The 14803-nt window shown below is 56.2% G+C and overlaps 5 protein-coding genes across 5 annotated transcripts; 2 read left to right on the forward strand and 3 right to left on the reverse strand.

The window, feature by feature from the left end:
* Positions 1-139: 139 nt before the first annotated feature.
* VTN49DRAFT_4298 (uncharacterized protein) lies at positions 140-2782 on the reverse strand (the record flags this gene model as incomplete). The annotated part of the gene is made up of 1 exon (XM_069412228.1): positions 140-2782. One exon carries the CDS (start codon positions 2780-2782, stop codon positions 140-142), a length of 2643 nt encoding a protein of 880 aa, XP_069267493.1.
* Positions 2783-4740: 1958 nt separating this feature from the next.
* VTN49DRAFT_4299 (uncharacterized protein) lies at positions 4741-8125 on the reverse strand (the record flags this gene model as incomplete). Its single annotated transcript, XM_069412229.1, has 3 exons — positions 4741-4884; positions 4940-5157; positions 5209-8125. The coding sequence occupies 3 exons, from the start codon at positions 8123-8125 to the stop codon at positions 4741-4743; spliced, it is 3279 nt and encodes a 1092-aa protein (XP_069267494.1).
* Positions 8126-8545: 420 nt separating this feature from the next.
* Positions 8546-10211, forward strand: VTN49DRAFT_4300 (uncharacterized protein; the record flags this gene model as incomplete). Its single annotated transcript, XM_069412232.1, has 3 exons — positions 8546-8719; positions 8777-10020; positions 10082-10211. The coding sequence occupies 3 exons, from the start codon at positions 8546-8548 to the stop codon at positions 10209-10211; spliced, it is 1548 nt and encodes a 515-aa protein (XP_069267495.1).
* Positions 10212-11014: 803 nt separating this feature from the next.
* Positions 11015-14229, forward strand: VTN49DRAFT_4301 (uncharacterized protein; the record flags this gene model as incomplete). The annotated part of the gene is made up of 3 exons (XM_069412233.1): positions 11015-11292; positions 11344-12946; positions 12991-14229. 3 exons carry the CDS (start codon positions 11015-11017, stop codon positions 14227-14229), a joined length of 3120 nt encoding a protein of 1039 aa, XP_069267496.1.
* Positions 14230-14250: 21 nt separating this feature from the next.
* Positions 14251-14762, reverse strand: VTN49DRAFT_4302 (uncharacterized protein; the record flags this gene model as incomplete). The annotated part of the gene is made up of 2 exons (XM_069412234.1): positions 14251-14523; positions 14688-14762. The coding sequence occupies 2 exons, from the start codon at positions 14760-14762 to the stop codon at positions 14251-14253; spliced, it is 348 nt and encodes a 115-aa protein (XP_069267497.1).
* Positions 14763-14803: the final 41 nt, after the last annotated feature.

Raw genomic sequence — 14803 nt, forward strand, 5'->3', positions numbered from 1 at the left:
CATGAAACTCGAAACGAAAAATCAACACATAACAAACCATAGGGAAATGCTTTCATCGCCGAAAAAAACATGAAATCCCATAAAAAAAAGGCTCAAGGAAAAATACATCATACGAATAATAGGAACGATGATGAAGGACTCATGATAAAGACGCAGACGGAAGAGATGGAAAGGCTGGGTTAATTGGGAGAATCGAATCGAGAAGTGAGCTCGTGCTGGTGTTTGTGTCGATAGTAGGGCCAGTGCTCGTTGCAGGTGGTGACGTGTCTGTGGTCGTTGGAACTGTTGGAGTGTCAGGAGGTGGCGGAGGAGGATACGCGGGAGGGGCGAGATCGACATTAACATCGATAACGGCGTCATGCGCCGGGTTAATCGGTAAACGTGAGGTCAGCAGCGACTCTGGTTCTTCTGCAGCTGGCGCCGGTGATGGTGCTGACATAGGCGATGGCTCTCGAACTGGCTCTGCGCAATCAAAATGATGGTCTACCTCTTTGACATGTCCCGACAACTCTTGAGAGCTACGCAGCGGCTCATCGGCCTGATCGCGAAACGCTGCAAACTCCTCCGCCGTGGTGAAGCTATCTGGGTGGACCAGGTATTGCGTGCCATTAATCTCAACTTCCTGGAACTGCGGCTCGGATTCGGCGGCCACCGCGACGGGCGAGGCAAGCGGTTCAAAGTCGCTCTGAGAAACGGAGTGATGGCCGTCAGGCTGCGAGGATGCGGTGGTCGAAGGGAAGCCCTGCGAGGAAGAATGGTAGTCACTAAGCGGGGCGGCCACAGCAGTCGGCAATGGTGGGCGGTGGAGTAGTTGTTCATCATCATCATCATCATCATCATCAAACTCATCGGTGTAGGTAGTGCTGGCAGTGATCTCGTCAACAGGCGGGTGATAATGATGGTCATGATGATGTACGCCGTCGAGGTAAACGTTCTGCTCACGATAATACATGCTTGGTCGCGGCCAGGGCCACAGCGGGGTGACCTGGCGCGGCTCAACCGGGAACAACGCCAGAAGCTCCTTGGCAGACGGGCGATGCTGCGGGCGCTCGCTTAGACACAGCATTGTGACGGTGCGGTAGTACTCCGGAATCTTGCTGTCCACCGGTAACGTCAGCGGGCGCGCCTGGCGCTCGGGTTCGTCCTCCTCCATGGCCAGCGCCCACAATGTCATGCCCAGCTGGAACAGATCCGACTTGACGCCAATGTACATGGAAATGCGCTGATTGCTCTCGATCTTGGCGGCGATCTCAGGCGGCTCCCAGCCAACGGGACAACCGCGGCGGTTGATGTCGATGATCTTGGCGTCGTCGTTCTCGTCGATGACGATGTTGGACAGCGTGAAATCTCCTTGCACATAGCCGGCCTCATGGATTTCACACAGGCCTTGCACAATCTGCCGCGCCCAGCGCTCCCGCCGCGCAAACGGCAGCTGCCCACGGTAGTCGTACAGAATGTCAACCAGGGCTCCTTGTGGTGCGTAGCTGATCAGCAGGCCCTTGACCCGCTCGCCGCGGTCGTCGACAATGATTCCCTCTAGCTGGATGACATTGCGCGATCCGGACAGAGCATGGAGCGCATTAATCTCGTACAGGAACTCGTCCACCATGTCCGGGCCGGGAATCTCCTTCTTGATATAGGGCCGTCCACCCCACATCACTTTATACACGAACCCGGACAGGTGGGCATCAAAATGCAGCTGGTACTCGGGAATCAGCCGCGGCGTGCCCAGGTGCCGCACGCTCGACAACGGCGGGTACGGGATGATCTCGTTGACGTCTTCAGTAACATGCACGTGCAGGCGGCCATCGCTGGTCTCGAGCTTGAGGTTCGTCACCGTGTCGTAGAACTGAATTTCCGGCAGCGAGTCGCGGATCGCCTCGTAGATGCGCGCACTCTTGTCGCGCTGGTACCGAAGGCCCTTGAGGTCCTGCTCCAATGAGTCCGGCGGCGCGTCCCGGTAGTCACATGAGATGGTCACCCTTCGCCAATGATTGGGCGTCTCCGCATAGGTCACGAAGAACTTCTCTCGCTCCGACTTGTCTCGAAAGTGCATGCTCAGGTTGAGGATCCATTTCCGGTCCAGCTCCCATTCGATATCCGGCTCCTCAGGCTCGACCGGGCGTGCATCCACCGAGGTGCGCGGCGATTCCGCCGGGGACAGCTGCTTGCTGGTGGCATCGTCAACAACGTCGTTCTCTGTCCAAGCCGGGATTTCGGGCGCAGAGAGTCGGGCCGCCGGCACTGGCGGAGGTGGAGACGGGTTCCGCGGCGTACTTTGGGTCCGCCGGCGGTCTGCCGACACGGCGCGCCGTAGTTCCGGTTCGTCCGGGGCCGGAACCAGTTTTTCACGTCGTTCCGAGTCCTGCCTGCGGAAAGTGGTCGGCCGCGGCAGGCCTACACCGACTTTCCTCGAAATGCGCCGAGGGAGGTTATCAGACTTGGGAGAGCCATCGGATTTGGGGGAAGCCTGTTGCTGTTGCTGTTGCTGTTGTTGTTGTTGTTGCTGCTGCTGTTGTTGCTGTTGCTTCTGTTGCTGCTGTTTCTGGTCTTGTTGTGGCTGTTTCTGCTGCTGTTGTTTCTGTTGCTGCTGCTGTTTCTGTTTCTGATCAGCATTGGGCAAGGCAGAGCCCGAGCGGGAACTGTCATCGCGGTGCAGCCATCGTCCCAGGCCCAAGCGGTGCCACATGCTCAGCTTGGGCGCGCCGCCGGGGTCAAGGTCGCGAAAGACACTGAACAGGGACCGGTGCGGACTACGGGATTGGTCTCGGACTCGGGCCATGGATCAGGGAATCAGCAGAAGCGACGAAGCACGCGCGTCCCCGACGCGAAGGAGCCTGAACGACGGCTGATTTCTGTCCACATGAAACCGTTGATGTGTGGCTTTTGGTGGTCAGGGCCGCTCAAGTCGAACCAGCGAGGCCGGGAGGCGTTGACGAGCAAAAGAATTGCTGGAGCGGGCTTGCATCAACCCCTGGGCTCAATTTCGGTCCATCTAGATGCTCGGATTCCTCTCAATTCGCCTTCAGATGCGTGAAAAAAAATTGCGCGAAAAAAATCGGCTTGGACTGGCGGGGGTGCGTGCTAGGCTACAGCTTCAAGCCAGCGGGCCGTCACCCTGGTCCAGGAACCAACGGAACCGGAGCTCTCCGGGATCAATGCGAATGGCGAAGAGACGGAGTCTCTTCTGGGGAGTCTCTGGAGAGAAGCAAGAGGGAACGTTTCTCGCGTGATGGCGGAGAAGGACGCACGGCGGCCTGACCGACTAGAAAGATTTTTTCTCCGACCCTAGCTTAGGTTGTTTTTATTTATTGCTTTTCCCACAGGGATCAAAAATATCAATATCAGATCAAGATCAAACCGACTTGATATCACTCTCTATCAGAATGTTGGTTTTGGGATGTCATTCTCTCTACTGACTTTTCATTATTATTTTCCAGCCTTCTATGAATCATCCATTTGACTGCGGATGAATCCACACCCCCAGACCCTCTAGTCCTCTCAGATCCTACCACACCAAAAGATAAGCGACGATCATATAAAACCAGGAGAAAACCACCGTTTACCCGGCCCAACGACAATCCTCAATAAATGCAAGATGTCGCAAAATCCATCTCATAAACGGTCTGCGATAGCCTCCAGCATGCACCAGAGATGCGTTAGTCCTCTCTTTCGTGGCTCCAATTGATTCCGTTGTTGTCTGCAGTGCCGGTGCTGACTAAAGCCCGCACAAACCCTCCACCTTCCCGATCGGGCAGGGAGAGAAAATGGTGCGCGGGCCGTTCCCGTTCCGGTCCCAGGATTCTTTTCCTGGAGATTTCTATAGTACTCCTTAGAGAACCTAGAATTTCAGAGAAATTCATTCTTGCTAGAGAGGTTTTGACTAAACGAACAGGAAGAAAACCCCTCTCAAATGATGCTTCTAATTGCCGACGATGGAGTCCCTCAACGGTCCAATGTTAACCCTTTTTTAGGAGGGGAATCGATCGTCATGCAGATGGTCGGTTTCTTAAACTCCCTTTAGTTAGAACTTAGAAGAGCAATTTCCCTCTGGAAAAACGCTAGAAAAAAATTCCATGCCACAGTGCACACCGAGAGAGGGGAAATTATAGAGATAGCCGCGATAACTGAGCCTATTGTGATAAATAACGTTTTGGTGCCCGAATTTCGTCGCCTTGGATTCGTCAGGCATTGAGAGAGATGAAGTCATACCTTTTGTAAATGGGTTCATTGGAGGATGATTCGTATCAGCCGTTGAACTCGGCTTTCCTGTGCCGTACGAGTTCTCAGCCTACTGGAGTGGGAATTTGTAGGATTGTCGATTTCTCCCAGAAAGATTGTCAGGGTTTCAATTATTTTGTCCAGATGGACTAACAAATGACTTGGGGAACCATCAACCAGTATGGCCGTCCCGGTAGCATGGTTAGATCTCGCAGGTACCTGCAAGTACCTGCATGTACTATCGCACGTGTCACGCTGCCAGGTGTACTTGAATCTACCTAATGCAGGTGTAGGAAAGTACCTTGCAATGGACCATCCAGACCAAACGTCTATTTGATGCCGCTACATACTCGGTACAGTTCGCCGGATATGTACAGTCCAATTGTCCAAGAGAGGAGAATCCCGGTCCTTTGGAAAAAGCAAACAAAAAAACTCCGATGATGCAGCCCATGGTCTCCATGCCAATAAAGATACATACCACATAAAAAGCACACGGTAGGTCACAAAAAGTTTAAATGGCTATGTTGATTCCTTCTCCGCTGGCTTTGTGAGCTGTGCTTTCCACACGTGCTTCGCCGCCTCGCGGTCTAGATTCGCAAACATAATGTCAAAGACCTCCGAGTACCAGCTCACCGGATGGCCCTCGATGCCCTCTTTGATATTCTACAGTCCCGTTAGCCCATGCTCCGAAAAAGCATTTGAACGAATCGATACTCACCTCTGGCAGCTCCAACCAGTCCGACATGTTGTCCGCCGGGAAGATAATCTTCTTGGCTCCCGCCCGGCGCGCCGCAACAGTCTTCTCGCGAAGCCCGCCGATCCGGAGCACCTTTCCCGTGACCGTCAGCTCGCCCGTCATCGCGACCGTCGGGTCCAGCGGGTGATTCAACGCCAGTGAGAGCAGTGAGGTAGCCATGGTGATGCCGGCAGATGGTCCTAGATACAGTCAGCCTCAGGTCAAGGAATGGAACAAAAGGTAAGACTTACCATCCTTCTGGACAGCACCCTCCGGACAATGCAGATGCACTTTCGCCTTCTCAAAGAACCGGTTCTCCGGGAACTCCCGCGCCATTACCGACTTGGCAAACGAGTAGGCGATTTGGCTCGACTCCTTCATCACGTTCATGAGGTTACCCGTGGTCTCCAGCCCCGGTTGTGAATCGTGCGACAGCGCGTTCTCCAGGATCGACTCGACGTAGAGTGCTGCACCGCCCATGCTCGTCCACGCCAACCCCATTGTCACACCCGGTGGGAACGTGTCGTACAGCCGGTCGGACGTGAACACTGGCGGGCCAACGTAGTCCTTGAGGCTGTCCTTGCCAATCCGCACGTGCACCGTGTCCGGTACCTTAAGCGCCACCCGCGGCACTTCGGTCGTCGCCTTCTCCGGCTCGGTCATAACGTCCTGCGGATCGGCGTTCTCCTTCTCCGACTCCTGCTGCGCCCGTTTGCCCTCTTCCGTCAGGGCAGCCGACTCTGAGAATGCTTCTTCTTCGCCGACCTCCTGGACAATCTTGAGCGCCGCCTTGCGGTAGACCTTTTCGATTTGTTTCTTGAGATTCCGGACGCCGCTCTCCCGGCAGTAGGACTTGATCAACTCCTCAATTGCATCCCTCTCCAGTGTAACATCCACATCCTTGAGGCCACTGAGCTCCTTCGCCGCCGGAGCGAGATACCGCTCTGCAATGGCCATCTTCTCGTCGGCAACGTAACCGGAGAGTTCAATGATCTCCATGCGGTCCAGCAGTGGTCGGGGGATGGTGTCTGTCACGTTGGCCGTGCAGACGAAGAGCACCTTGGACAGATCCACTGGTACGTCCATGTAATGATCCAGGAATGACGAGTTCTGTTCAGGGTCGAGCAGCTCCAGCAACGCCGACGACGGATCGCCCTGATGGCCGCGCCCGATCTTGTCCACCTCGTCAATCAAGACCAGCGGATTCTCCGTTTGACATTTTTTCAGGGCTTGGATGATGCGGCCCGGCAACGCGCCCACATAGGTACGCCGATGGCCCTTGATTTCCGCCACATCCGTCAAACCACCCACCGAAAACCGATAGTACTGCCGATTGAGCGCGCGCGCAATCGACTTGCCAATACTTGTCTTACCCACACCCGGAGGACCGACCAGACAGAGGATCTTCCCCTCCACGGTGCCGCGCAGTTTGCCCACCGCGATGAACTCCAGGATGCGATCCTTGACGTCCTTGAGGCCGTAGTGATCCTCATCCAGCACGCTCATCGCGTTCTTGATGTCAAAGTTCTCTACACTCTTCTGACCCCACGGGATCTGCGTGATCCAGTCGAGGTAGTTTCTCGTGACGTTGAACTCGGACGCCGCTGGTTCTAGATGGGCCAGCTTGTTCAGTTCCTCCTCAAATACCTTCTTGACAGCCTCGGGCATCGCCAGCTTCTCCGCCTTCTCCTTGAATTTCTCCACCAGCTTGTCCTTGCCGTCGGACTCAATGCCCAGCTCCCGCTTGATCCCCTTCATCTGCTCCATCAACCAGTACTCCCGTTGTCGTTTCTGGATCTTAGCTTCCACGTCCTTGGAAATCTTGGACTGCAGCTGAGCATTCATCAGCTCGTTCTTCAACACAGTCAGGGCCTTGGGCAGTCGCTCTTCAATGTTCATCGTCTCCAAGACCTCCTGCATCTCTTTCAGCTCACCGGCCGACACGGCGGCCGCAAAGTCCGCCAGTTTCGCAGGCTCATCGCTTAGGTTTCCAGGAAACTGGTCGGTGTAGAACGCTGAGATCTGGTCACGGAACAGCGGATTCAGAGTCGCAATCTCCTTGCAGACGTTCACGATTTCGCTGGTAACTGCGCGAATGACTGGGCTCTTGCGGTCATGCGGCTCCTCCGTCAGGTTCTCGACATTGACGAGACTGACGGGGTACTTGCGCAAGAACGCCGTGGGCTCGTATTGCGGGACTTCTCGGGCAGGCTGCTCCACGCCGCCTTCCTCAAAGCTAGCTACGACATCGCCCCGCTTGTCGGTCAGCTCCCTAGCTGACTCGGGCTTGTCCATGCGAGATGGATCATTTGGGGGTAACAGCGATGTGATCTTGATGCGGCGATGGGGGTAAAGCACCGCGGTGATTCCCGACTCGCCACGCAGTGGATACGTAGACGTAATCTGAGCAAACACACCGACGTGATGCACCTCGTCCAAGCTCTCAATCACGTCGCCATCCGCATCCTCGTTTCGGAACAGAAACGCTCCAACGTAAGGTTGCCCGCGTTTGAACATCTCATGGATTGCGGCGGCCACGTGCGGGTCGCGGATCGTGATCGCTTTGTAGAATCCCGGAAAGAGAGGACGCTTAGCAATCGGAATCGCCATAACCTGGGGGTACACGTCGGGGACCGAGGGCTTCTGGAGGGCTCGTTCCCCGCCTCTCCGTCGCCGGCCACCCTCGTCGCCGCTGTTACCCCCAGACGGCCTCGAGTCACCTGCTCCGGAGACCGGAATCGGAGCGGGTGTTTCTGAGTCGCCCTTCCCTTCCCGTACCTTATGCTCATCCTCTGCATTTTTACTCGACTCTTCACCTTTCTCCGCAGCTCCCCTTTCTCTTCGCCTGCCGATGTTCGCAGTCGGGTTCTCCCCATCCGCCGCATCACCCGGTTTTCGAGATGGCTTTGACGAATCTCGACCGGTGCTCTCCCGCTCATTGTTTTCGGAATCTTCCGGCTTGTCATCCTGTTTGTCTTTCCGTCGGGCGCTGCTTGACGAGAATGCGCGCGGGGCGGTTATACTCGGTCGAGCAATCCGGGAACCGGCAATCGCAAATCGGACAGCCGGGGAGGATGGCGGGAGCCGAGCGAGGGCTCTAGCGCTCACGACGTGCGGAGGCGCATGGCGGAGCACAGCTCTCCATGGCAATCTCTGGCCACGAAGCATGCTCTATGACGCTTATAAATCAGGCCCGTCGGCAGGCCCGATGCTCTTGTAGGACGGGTTCAGGAGGGAATTCGGGGGGAAAAGAATAAAAGATGAATTTTAGAATAGAGAAAATGGAGTTGACACGGTGCTCGATGCTTGTAGTGAGGTGTAGAAAGTCGTCGTCGTCGGCCTGGAATTCTTCTGCTCGTCGGAACTGCCGTTCGGAGATGCTGAGGTCATCGCGGGAAAATATTTATCCGACCCCGGATAATTCTGGCCGAAACTTTTCCATGGAGATTCGATTGCCGTCGGTTGGCGAATTTTATTCTCGAAGTTTGTTGATTTGCGACACGGTATTGATTGCTTGCCAGGGAAAAAAGGTGCTCGATTGGTGACTGCGGACACGCGCTGTGTTCTCGGAGGAATATCCGCGGAGGGATGAGCGCAAATCCGGCCGGCCTGCAAAAGGCCATCGTGCTGCCGGCACGAACTCTACTGCGGCCCGCCGGCAGCTCATGTTGCAGCGTTCGACGACGCCCTGGTGATCATGCAGCTCGTTTTTGGTCGTCTCGAAGACCCGCATGGAGCGGGCTGCGAGGGACAGCACGACGGGTACGTCTACGCATTTCGGCAATGCTGAGGGAAGCATGAGCTCACGGTCTGGTCTAGGAATTCCATGCCTCGGCCGTCGCCCTTGCAATGAAAGACCCGTACAGCGTTCTCGGAGTCAGTCGAGATGCGTCCGCCGCTGATATCAAGAAAGCGTACTACGGCATGGCGAAGAAGTACCACCCAGATACGAATAAGGCACCCGACGCAAAGGAAAAATTCGCGGAAGCACAGTCGGCATACGAGTTTCTCTCCGATCCGAAGAAGCGAGAAGCCTACGATCGCTACGGCCCGGCGGCGTTTGACCAGTCTGGTGGTTTCGATCCCAATGCGGGAGCGTCGGCGGGCGGCGCGAACCCGTTTGCTTCAGCAGGCGGTTTCCATGGCTTTGGAAGCGGCTTCCCTGGTGGGTTCGCTGCTGATATCAACTTTGAGGACCTCTTTGGCGCATTTACGGGTGCACGCCGTGGGCGACGTGGGCGTGCATCGCCATTTGAGGAGTCGATCCTGGTTGGGGAGGATATTGAGGTGCAAACCAACATCTCGTTTATGGAGGCGGCCAAAGGTACCAGCAAGGACATTCATATCACGCCTCTGACGCAATGTCACACTTGCAATGGAGACGGGTTAAAGAAGGGCGCCAAGCGGACGCAATGCAAGCAGTGCAATGGCTCGGGGACCCGCGTGCATTTCATGCAGGGTGGCTTCCAGATGGCGAGCACCTGCGATGCCTGCGGGGGTTCGGGGATGGTCGTGCCGCGTGGGTCGCAATGTGGCACCTGCAACGGGCAAGGTGTTGTTCGGGAGCGGAAAACAGTGCACATTGATATCCCCGGCGGCGTGGAGGATGGCATGCGGCTACGTGTGGCCGGGGAAGGTGATGCGCCACCGACAGGCACTGCCGCGACGCCGGGCATGCGAACGCAGCGCGGCGACCTCTACGTGTCCATCCGCGTAGCTCCCGACCATCGCTTCAGCCGGTCAGGCTCGGATATCCTGTACACGGCGTCGATTCCCTTGACTACAGCGCTCCTGGGTGGAGAAGTAACGGTACCGACGTTGGACGGTGAGGTCAAGGTTAGAGTGAACACAGGCACCGGCACCGGCGACCGCATCACTCTGCCCGGTATGGGAATGAAGAAGTTGGGCGGCCGCGGACGAGGCGGATCAGGAGACCTCCGCGTCGAGTTCAAAGTGCAGATGCCCAAGTATCTGACATCGAACCAGCGCACGATCCTCGAGGTGCTCGCGGACGAGATGGGCGACAAGACGGCCAAGCGGATAATGAATGTTGGCAAGGACAGGTAAGTTGGCTTCATTGCTCTTTCTTTGGGGTGTACTGGTCAGTGCTGATCGATTTCGTAGTACGCCATCCGGAGACTCCGACTCGCAGAAGTCCGAAGGGTTCCTCAAGTCGGCCTGGCATCGTCTGATGAAATCAACGGACAAGGACAAGGGCGAGTCTCAGAAAGACTCAGACTCTGAAAAGAAATAGCCGAGGGATAATTATCTGGCTGTGCCAGATTTTCCCTTCTCTTCTATTCGACGATTCGATGCATTCGGCATGGTATCTTGGTCTACATAGCGCCGGCGAGTTGGGTGTTGCGGCGCGTTGGGGGCATTTTGGTTCTTCTTTGGTGTATTATGACGCTTTACTGATGGCCAACTGCGTTGGACGTGACGGTCTCCGTTCTGGATGGCCTGTATGTACTGTAGCCTACTGTATAATCAGACCCTCCTCATCATAGACTTTTATGAATTCAAGACTTTCTAATGGCTGTTCTGGCGCTGTAATCGGCCAACCACGATGCTCAGCCGATTTCGTGCAGGCGGCAATGTCAGTAAGCTTGTCGTCCTCTCATCGCTTTGATCATCCTCTTGTCTTGATGCTTGGGTGCTACTTTGGCTGATGGTTGGCTCGGGCTGGCTGGTCTGTAGCAGCCTGGCCGGAGACGTCACCCCGCGCTGACGTCGGCGCAGCAATTCCAATTAGACCTGACCCGCGCGCAAAGGAGCAACAACACGCAGAACTTCCACGGTGTCGGCGCATTCAATTTTTCGCGGCGACGGGCATCGTAGTTTCCGTTAATCCATCCCATCCCGCTACTGTCTTTCCCGCCCTCTTTGTCCCCCTCTTTCTCCCCCCCGCCACCGCCCGAAGCCGAAAGAGACTATCGCCGCCTGAGAGGAACCCCTCAAAACAAACCCTCTGGATTTCTGCTCCCCCGTGCATTCCTACCGAATACTCGACTTTAATCTGTCGCCCGGAGTCGGCGAGCTCCGCTCCCAACCTTCGCCATGGTGCAGTCGCCTATGCTGTCATGTCCGCTCAAGCAGACAGCCGAGATCGACTGGGTAACACCGCTCAAGGACTACATCCGCACCGCGTACGGCGATGATCCGGAGCGCTACCATGAGGAGTGCACGACGCTGCACAAGCTGCGCCAGGACATGAGGGGCGCTGGTTGCGACAGCGCGTCCGGCCGGGATCTGTTGTACCGGTATTATGGCCAATTGGAGTTGCTCGATTTGCGGTTTCCGGTCGATGAGAACCATATCAAGATTTCGTTCACATGGTAGGAATCACTCTTTGATACTTTTGAGAATATAAGATGCTGATGGCGTAGGTACGACGCATTTACAAGCAAGGCCACCTCTCAGTACTCTCTCGCCTACGAAAAAGCATCCGTGCTGTTCAACATCTCAGCCGTGCTGTGTTGCCATGCCGCCGCGCAGAACCGCGCCGAAGATACCGGCATCAAGGCCGCGTACCACTCGTTCCAGGCCTCCGCCGGCATGTTCACCTACATCAATGAGAACTTCCTGCACGCCCCCTCAACCGATCTCAGCCGCGATACCGTCAAGACCCTCATCAACATCACCCTCGCGCAGGCACAGGAGGTGTTCCTGGAGAAGCAGGTCGCGGACCAGAAGAAGCCGGCGTTCCTGGCCAAGCTGGCCAGCCAGGCCGCTTATCTCTATGCGCAGGCCGCCGAGACCGTGCAGGACTACGTGTCGAAGGCCATCTTCGAGAAGCCCTGGCTGTCCGTCGTCCAGGCCAAGGCTTCCCATTTCTCCGCTGTTGCGAGCTACTTCCAGGCCATTGCCGACATGGAGGCCAATTCCCACGGCACTGCCATCGCTCGCCTCCAGCTTTCTGACAAGATGTCCGCCGCCGCCCTGACCTGGGCCAAGTCGCTGCCTTCGACGGTGCCGGCGTCGGCCAACGCACCGCCGGACACTGCCGCCGTCCTAACCGAGATCTTCCGGCGGCAACAGACTCGAACCAAGGAGACGCTGGCATCGGCGATCAAAGACAATGACTTTATCTACCATCAGCCTGTGCCCAATGAGGCCGGCTTGTCGCCGGTGTCGCGACTTCCCGCCGCCAAGGCGATCCCTGTCAGCGAGCTTTACCAAGGTCAGGACATCCAACGCATCACGGGGCCGGACATCTTCCAGAAACTCGTGCCGATGGCTGTCACTGAGTCGGCGAGCCGGTACGACGAAGAGAAAGCGCAGCTGATCCGCGCGGAAACGGAGCGCGTCGAGACCGCCGACGGCGAGATGGCCGCCAGCCTGGATTATCTCAAGCTGCCGGGCAGTCTGCAGGTGCTTAAGGGTGGACTTGACCAAAATGCCGTCACGGTCGACGAAGAGTTCCGGCGGTGGTGCTCCGAGATGGCCGCGCACGGCGCCGGGTTCCACAAGACTCTGGACGAGCTGCAAGAGTCACGGGCGACGATTCTCGAGCTTCTCACGCGCTGCACGCGGCAGCTGGACCTGGAAGAGAGCGTCTGCGAGAAAATGCGCACCAAGTATGGTGCTGATTGGACGCAGCAGCCGAGCTCACGGCTGACGGCCAGCTTACGCAGCGACATCCGGCGGCTGCGTGAGACGATCAACGAGGCGAGCGCGAGCGACGCGCAACTGAAGTCGACGCTCAAGCACTACGAGGCTGATTTCGATGAGATGTTCTCCGCGGGCGAGACCGACGAGGCCGACGTGCTGTTCCAGCGCGCTATGATCAAGGCTGGGTCGAAGCACAAGGCGGACCGCAACGGGCGAGCTAGTCCTTATGGTACGCAAGAAGGAAGCTTACTGGATGAAGTCGAGGATGAGGGCCGGCGGTCTGTCGCGGAGCAGATTGCTCGTGTGGAGGAGCTGCTCAAGAAACTGAACCTGGTCAAGCGTGAGCGTGGCCAGGTTCTTAAAGACTTGAAGGAGAAGGTTTGTCTTACCACCTCTGTTTTGTTCTGTTCTGACTTGTGTAGGTGCACGAAGACGACATCTCCAACGTGCTTATCCTCAACCGCAAGGCGCTTGGCAACGGCCGCGAGCAGCAGTTGTTCCAGGCGGAGCTGGAAAAGTTCCGGCCGTACCAGAACCGGATCATCAAGGCGAATCACACGCAGGCGTCGCTGATGAAGGAGCTTACCAAGGTGTATGGCGACCTGTTGCAGGACAAGCGCGTGCGGTCCGAGCAGTCCAAATATGAAGCGATCACACGGCAGCGCAACTCTGTGATGTCGCGGTACCGCAAAGTTTACAATGCCTTCCGCGATCTTGTCGCGGGAATCGCAGAGGCGAAGAAGTTTTACAGCGAGATGCAGACGTCGGTGAACAACCTGTGGGAAAACGTGGATAGCTTCGTCAACAACCGACGGGCTGAGGGTGCGCAGTTGCTCTCACACATTGAGCGCGAGAAAGCAACTGGCGGTACTACTTCGTCCTCCAACTCGACATCCAATTCCACCGCACAGCAAGAAGAGCGCGACCGCGAGCAACTGCGGGAGATGATGGAGCGCCTGTCCACCGGACCGTCATCGCCATCGTCGCGATCGCGGCAGGCCAATAATACCACCACCAACAGCAAACCTCCGGGCAGCAGTAGTTCTTCCAGCGGCAACAAGTCTCCTCACCATCAACACCGTCCATCCTCGTCAACAACCACCACAGCTACAACAGCGACCACCACCGCTACTGCTCCTGCACCCACGACGCAGCACTCGCCTGCCACATACGCAGCCCAGTACATGGCCCCGTCGCTATCATCCTACTACTATGGCCAGCCAACTACGGGCGGCTTCCAACAAGGGGCTGCAACACCTCTATCCGAGGGGTACAACCCAATGGCTTACCCGTACCAATCCCCGCTCTCCCCGCCGCAGCCCTCGCCAGCAACACCATACTATACCGCCGGTGCATCGGCCTATCCGCCTCCGCCGCCGCCACCACCTCCGCCAGCAACGCATCACCCAACAGCGGCATACATGACCCCCGGATATATCCCCCCGCCGCCTCACCCACCCCCACCGGGTAGTAACGCTGCCCCCCGTCCCGGACAACCCGCCGCAGCAGCATATCCGGGCGCTTATGCCGCGCCGCAGTATCATCATCAACGCACTGCATCGTCGACATCTGCGTCCGGGTCGGCAGCTACGACAGCAACGACGGCAGCAGCAGCACCAGGGCAGAGTGATCCATGGGCGGGGTTGAATGCGTGGAAATAAAAATCAATAAAAGCCTGTGTGTTATTGATTCGATTCGGAACATGCTGTTTTTTTCCTTTCTCTGTTACGTGCCGTATGAATGGATGAACGAAATGTACTCGGTCTTGTCGTTGTTGTTGCTGTTTGCTGGTCCATGTCATGTTTGGTGCATGTATGTGCGTTCATGATCAATGGTTTTTTGTCAGGGAAATGACTGTCTTCTCTCTCTCGCTGTCTTGTTAATGTATGTAGGGGACTCTTAGAGCGAGCGAATGCAATGCAGATTGCAGCGATAGCGGCATGGCTCAAAGCAACCTATCCGCTGTCCTCCTCACCAACTCGAGAAAAGAAAAGCAAGGATTGAATGAGTATATGCATTGCCTGAAATTATATTAAGTAGTTACTAGAACTATCAACTATGCATGATCCAATTTTATACAGGAAATTAAAAAATTGAGACAGGAATTAAGGGAACAAACCGTTCGGCCATCCATCATCATCATCTTTCCAATATTAATCTCAGCTCCAGGACCACCAACCAAAAAGAACTCCATGCAAGGTTTTCGTCATCAACACATCCCATAGGTAAGGTAAT

The sequence above is a fragment of the Thermomyces lanuginosus genome (assembly GCF_041956635.1).
Source record: "Thermomyces lanuginosus strain ATCC 200065 unplaced genomic scaffold VTN49scaffold_31, whole genome shotgun sequence".
Taxonomy (NCBI): domain Eukaryota; kingdom Fungi; phylum Ascomycota; class Eurotiomycetes; order Eurotiales; family Trichocomaceae; genus Thermomyces; species Thermomyces lanuginosus.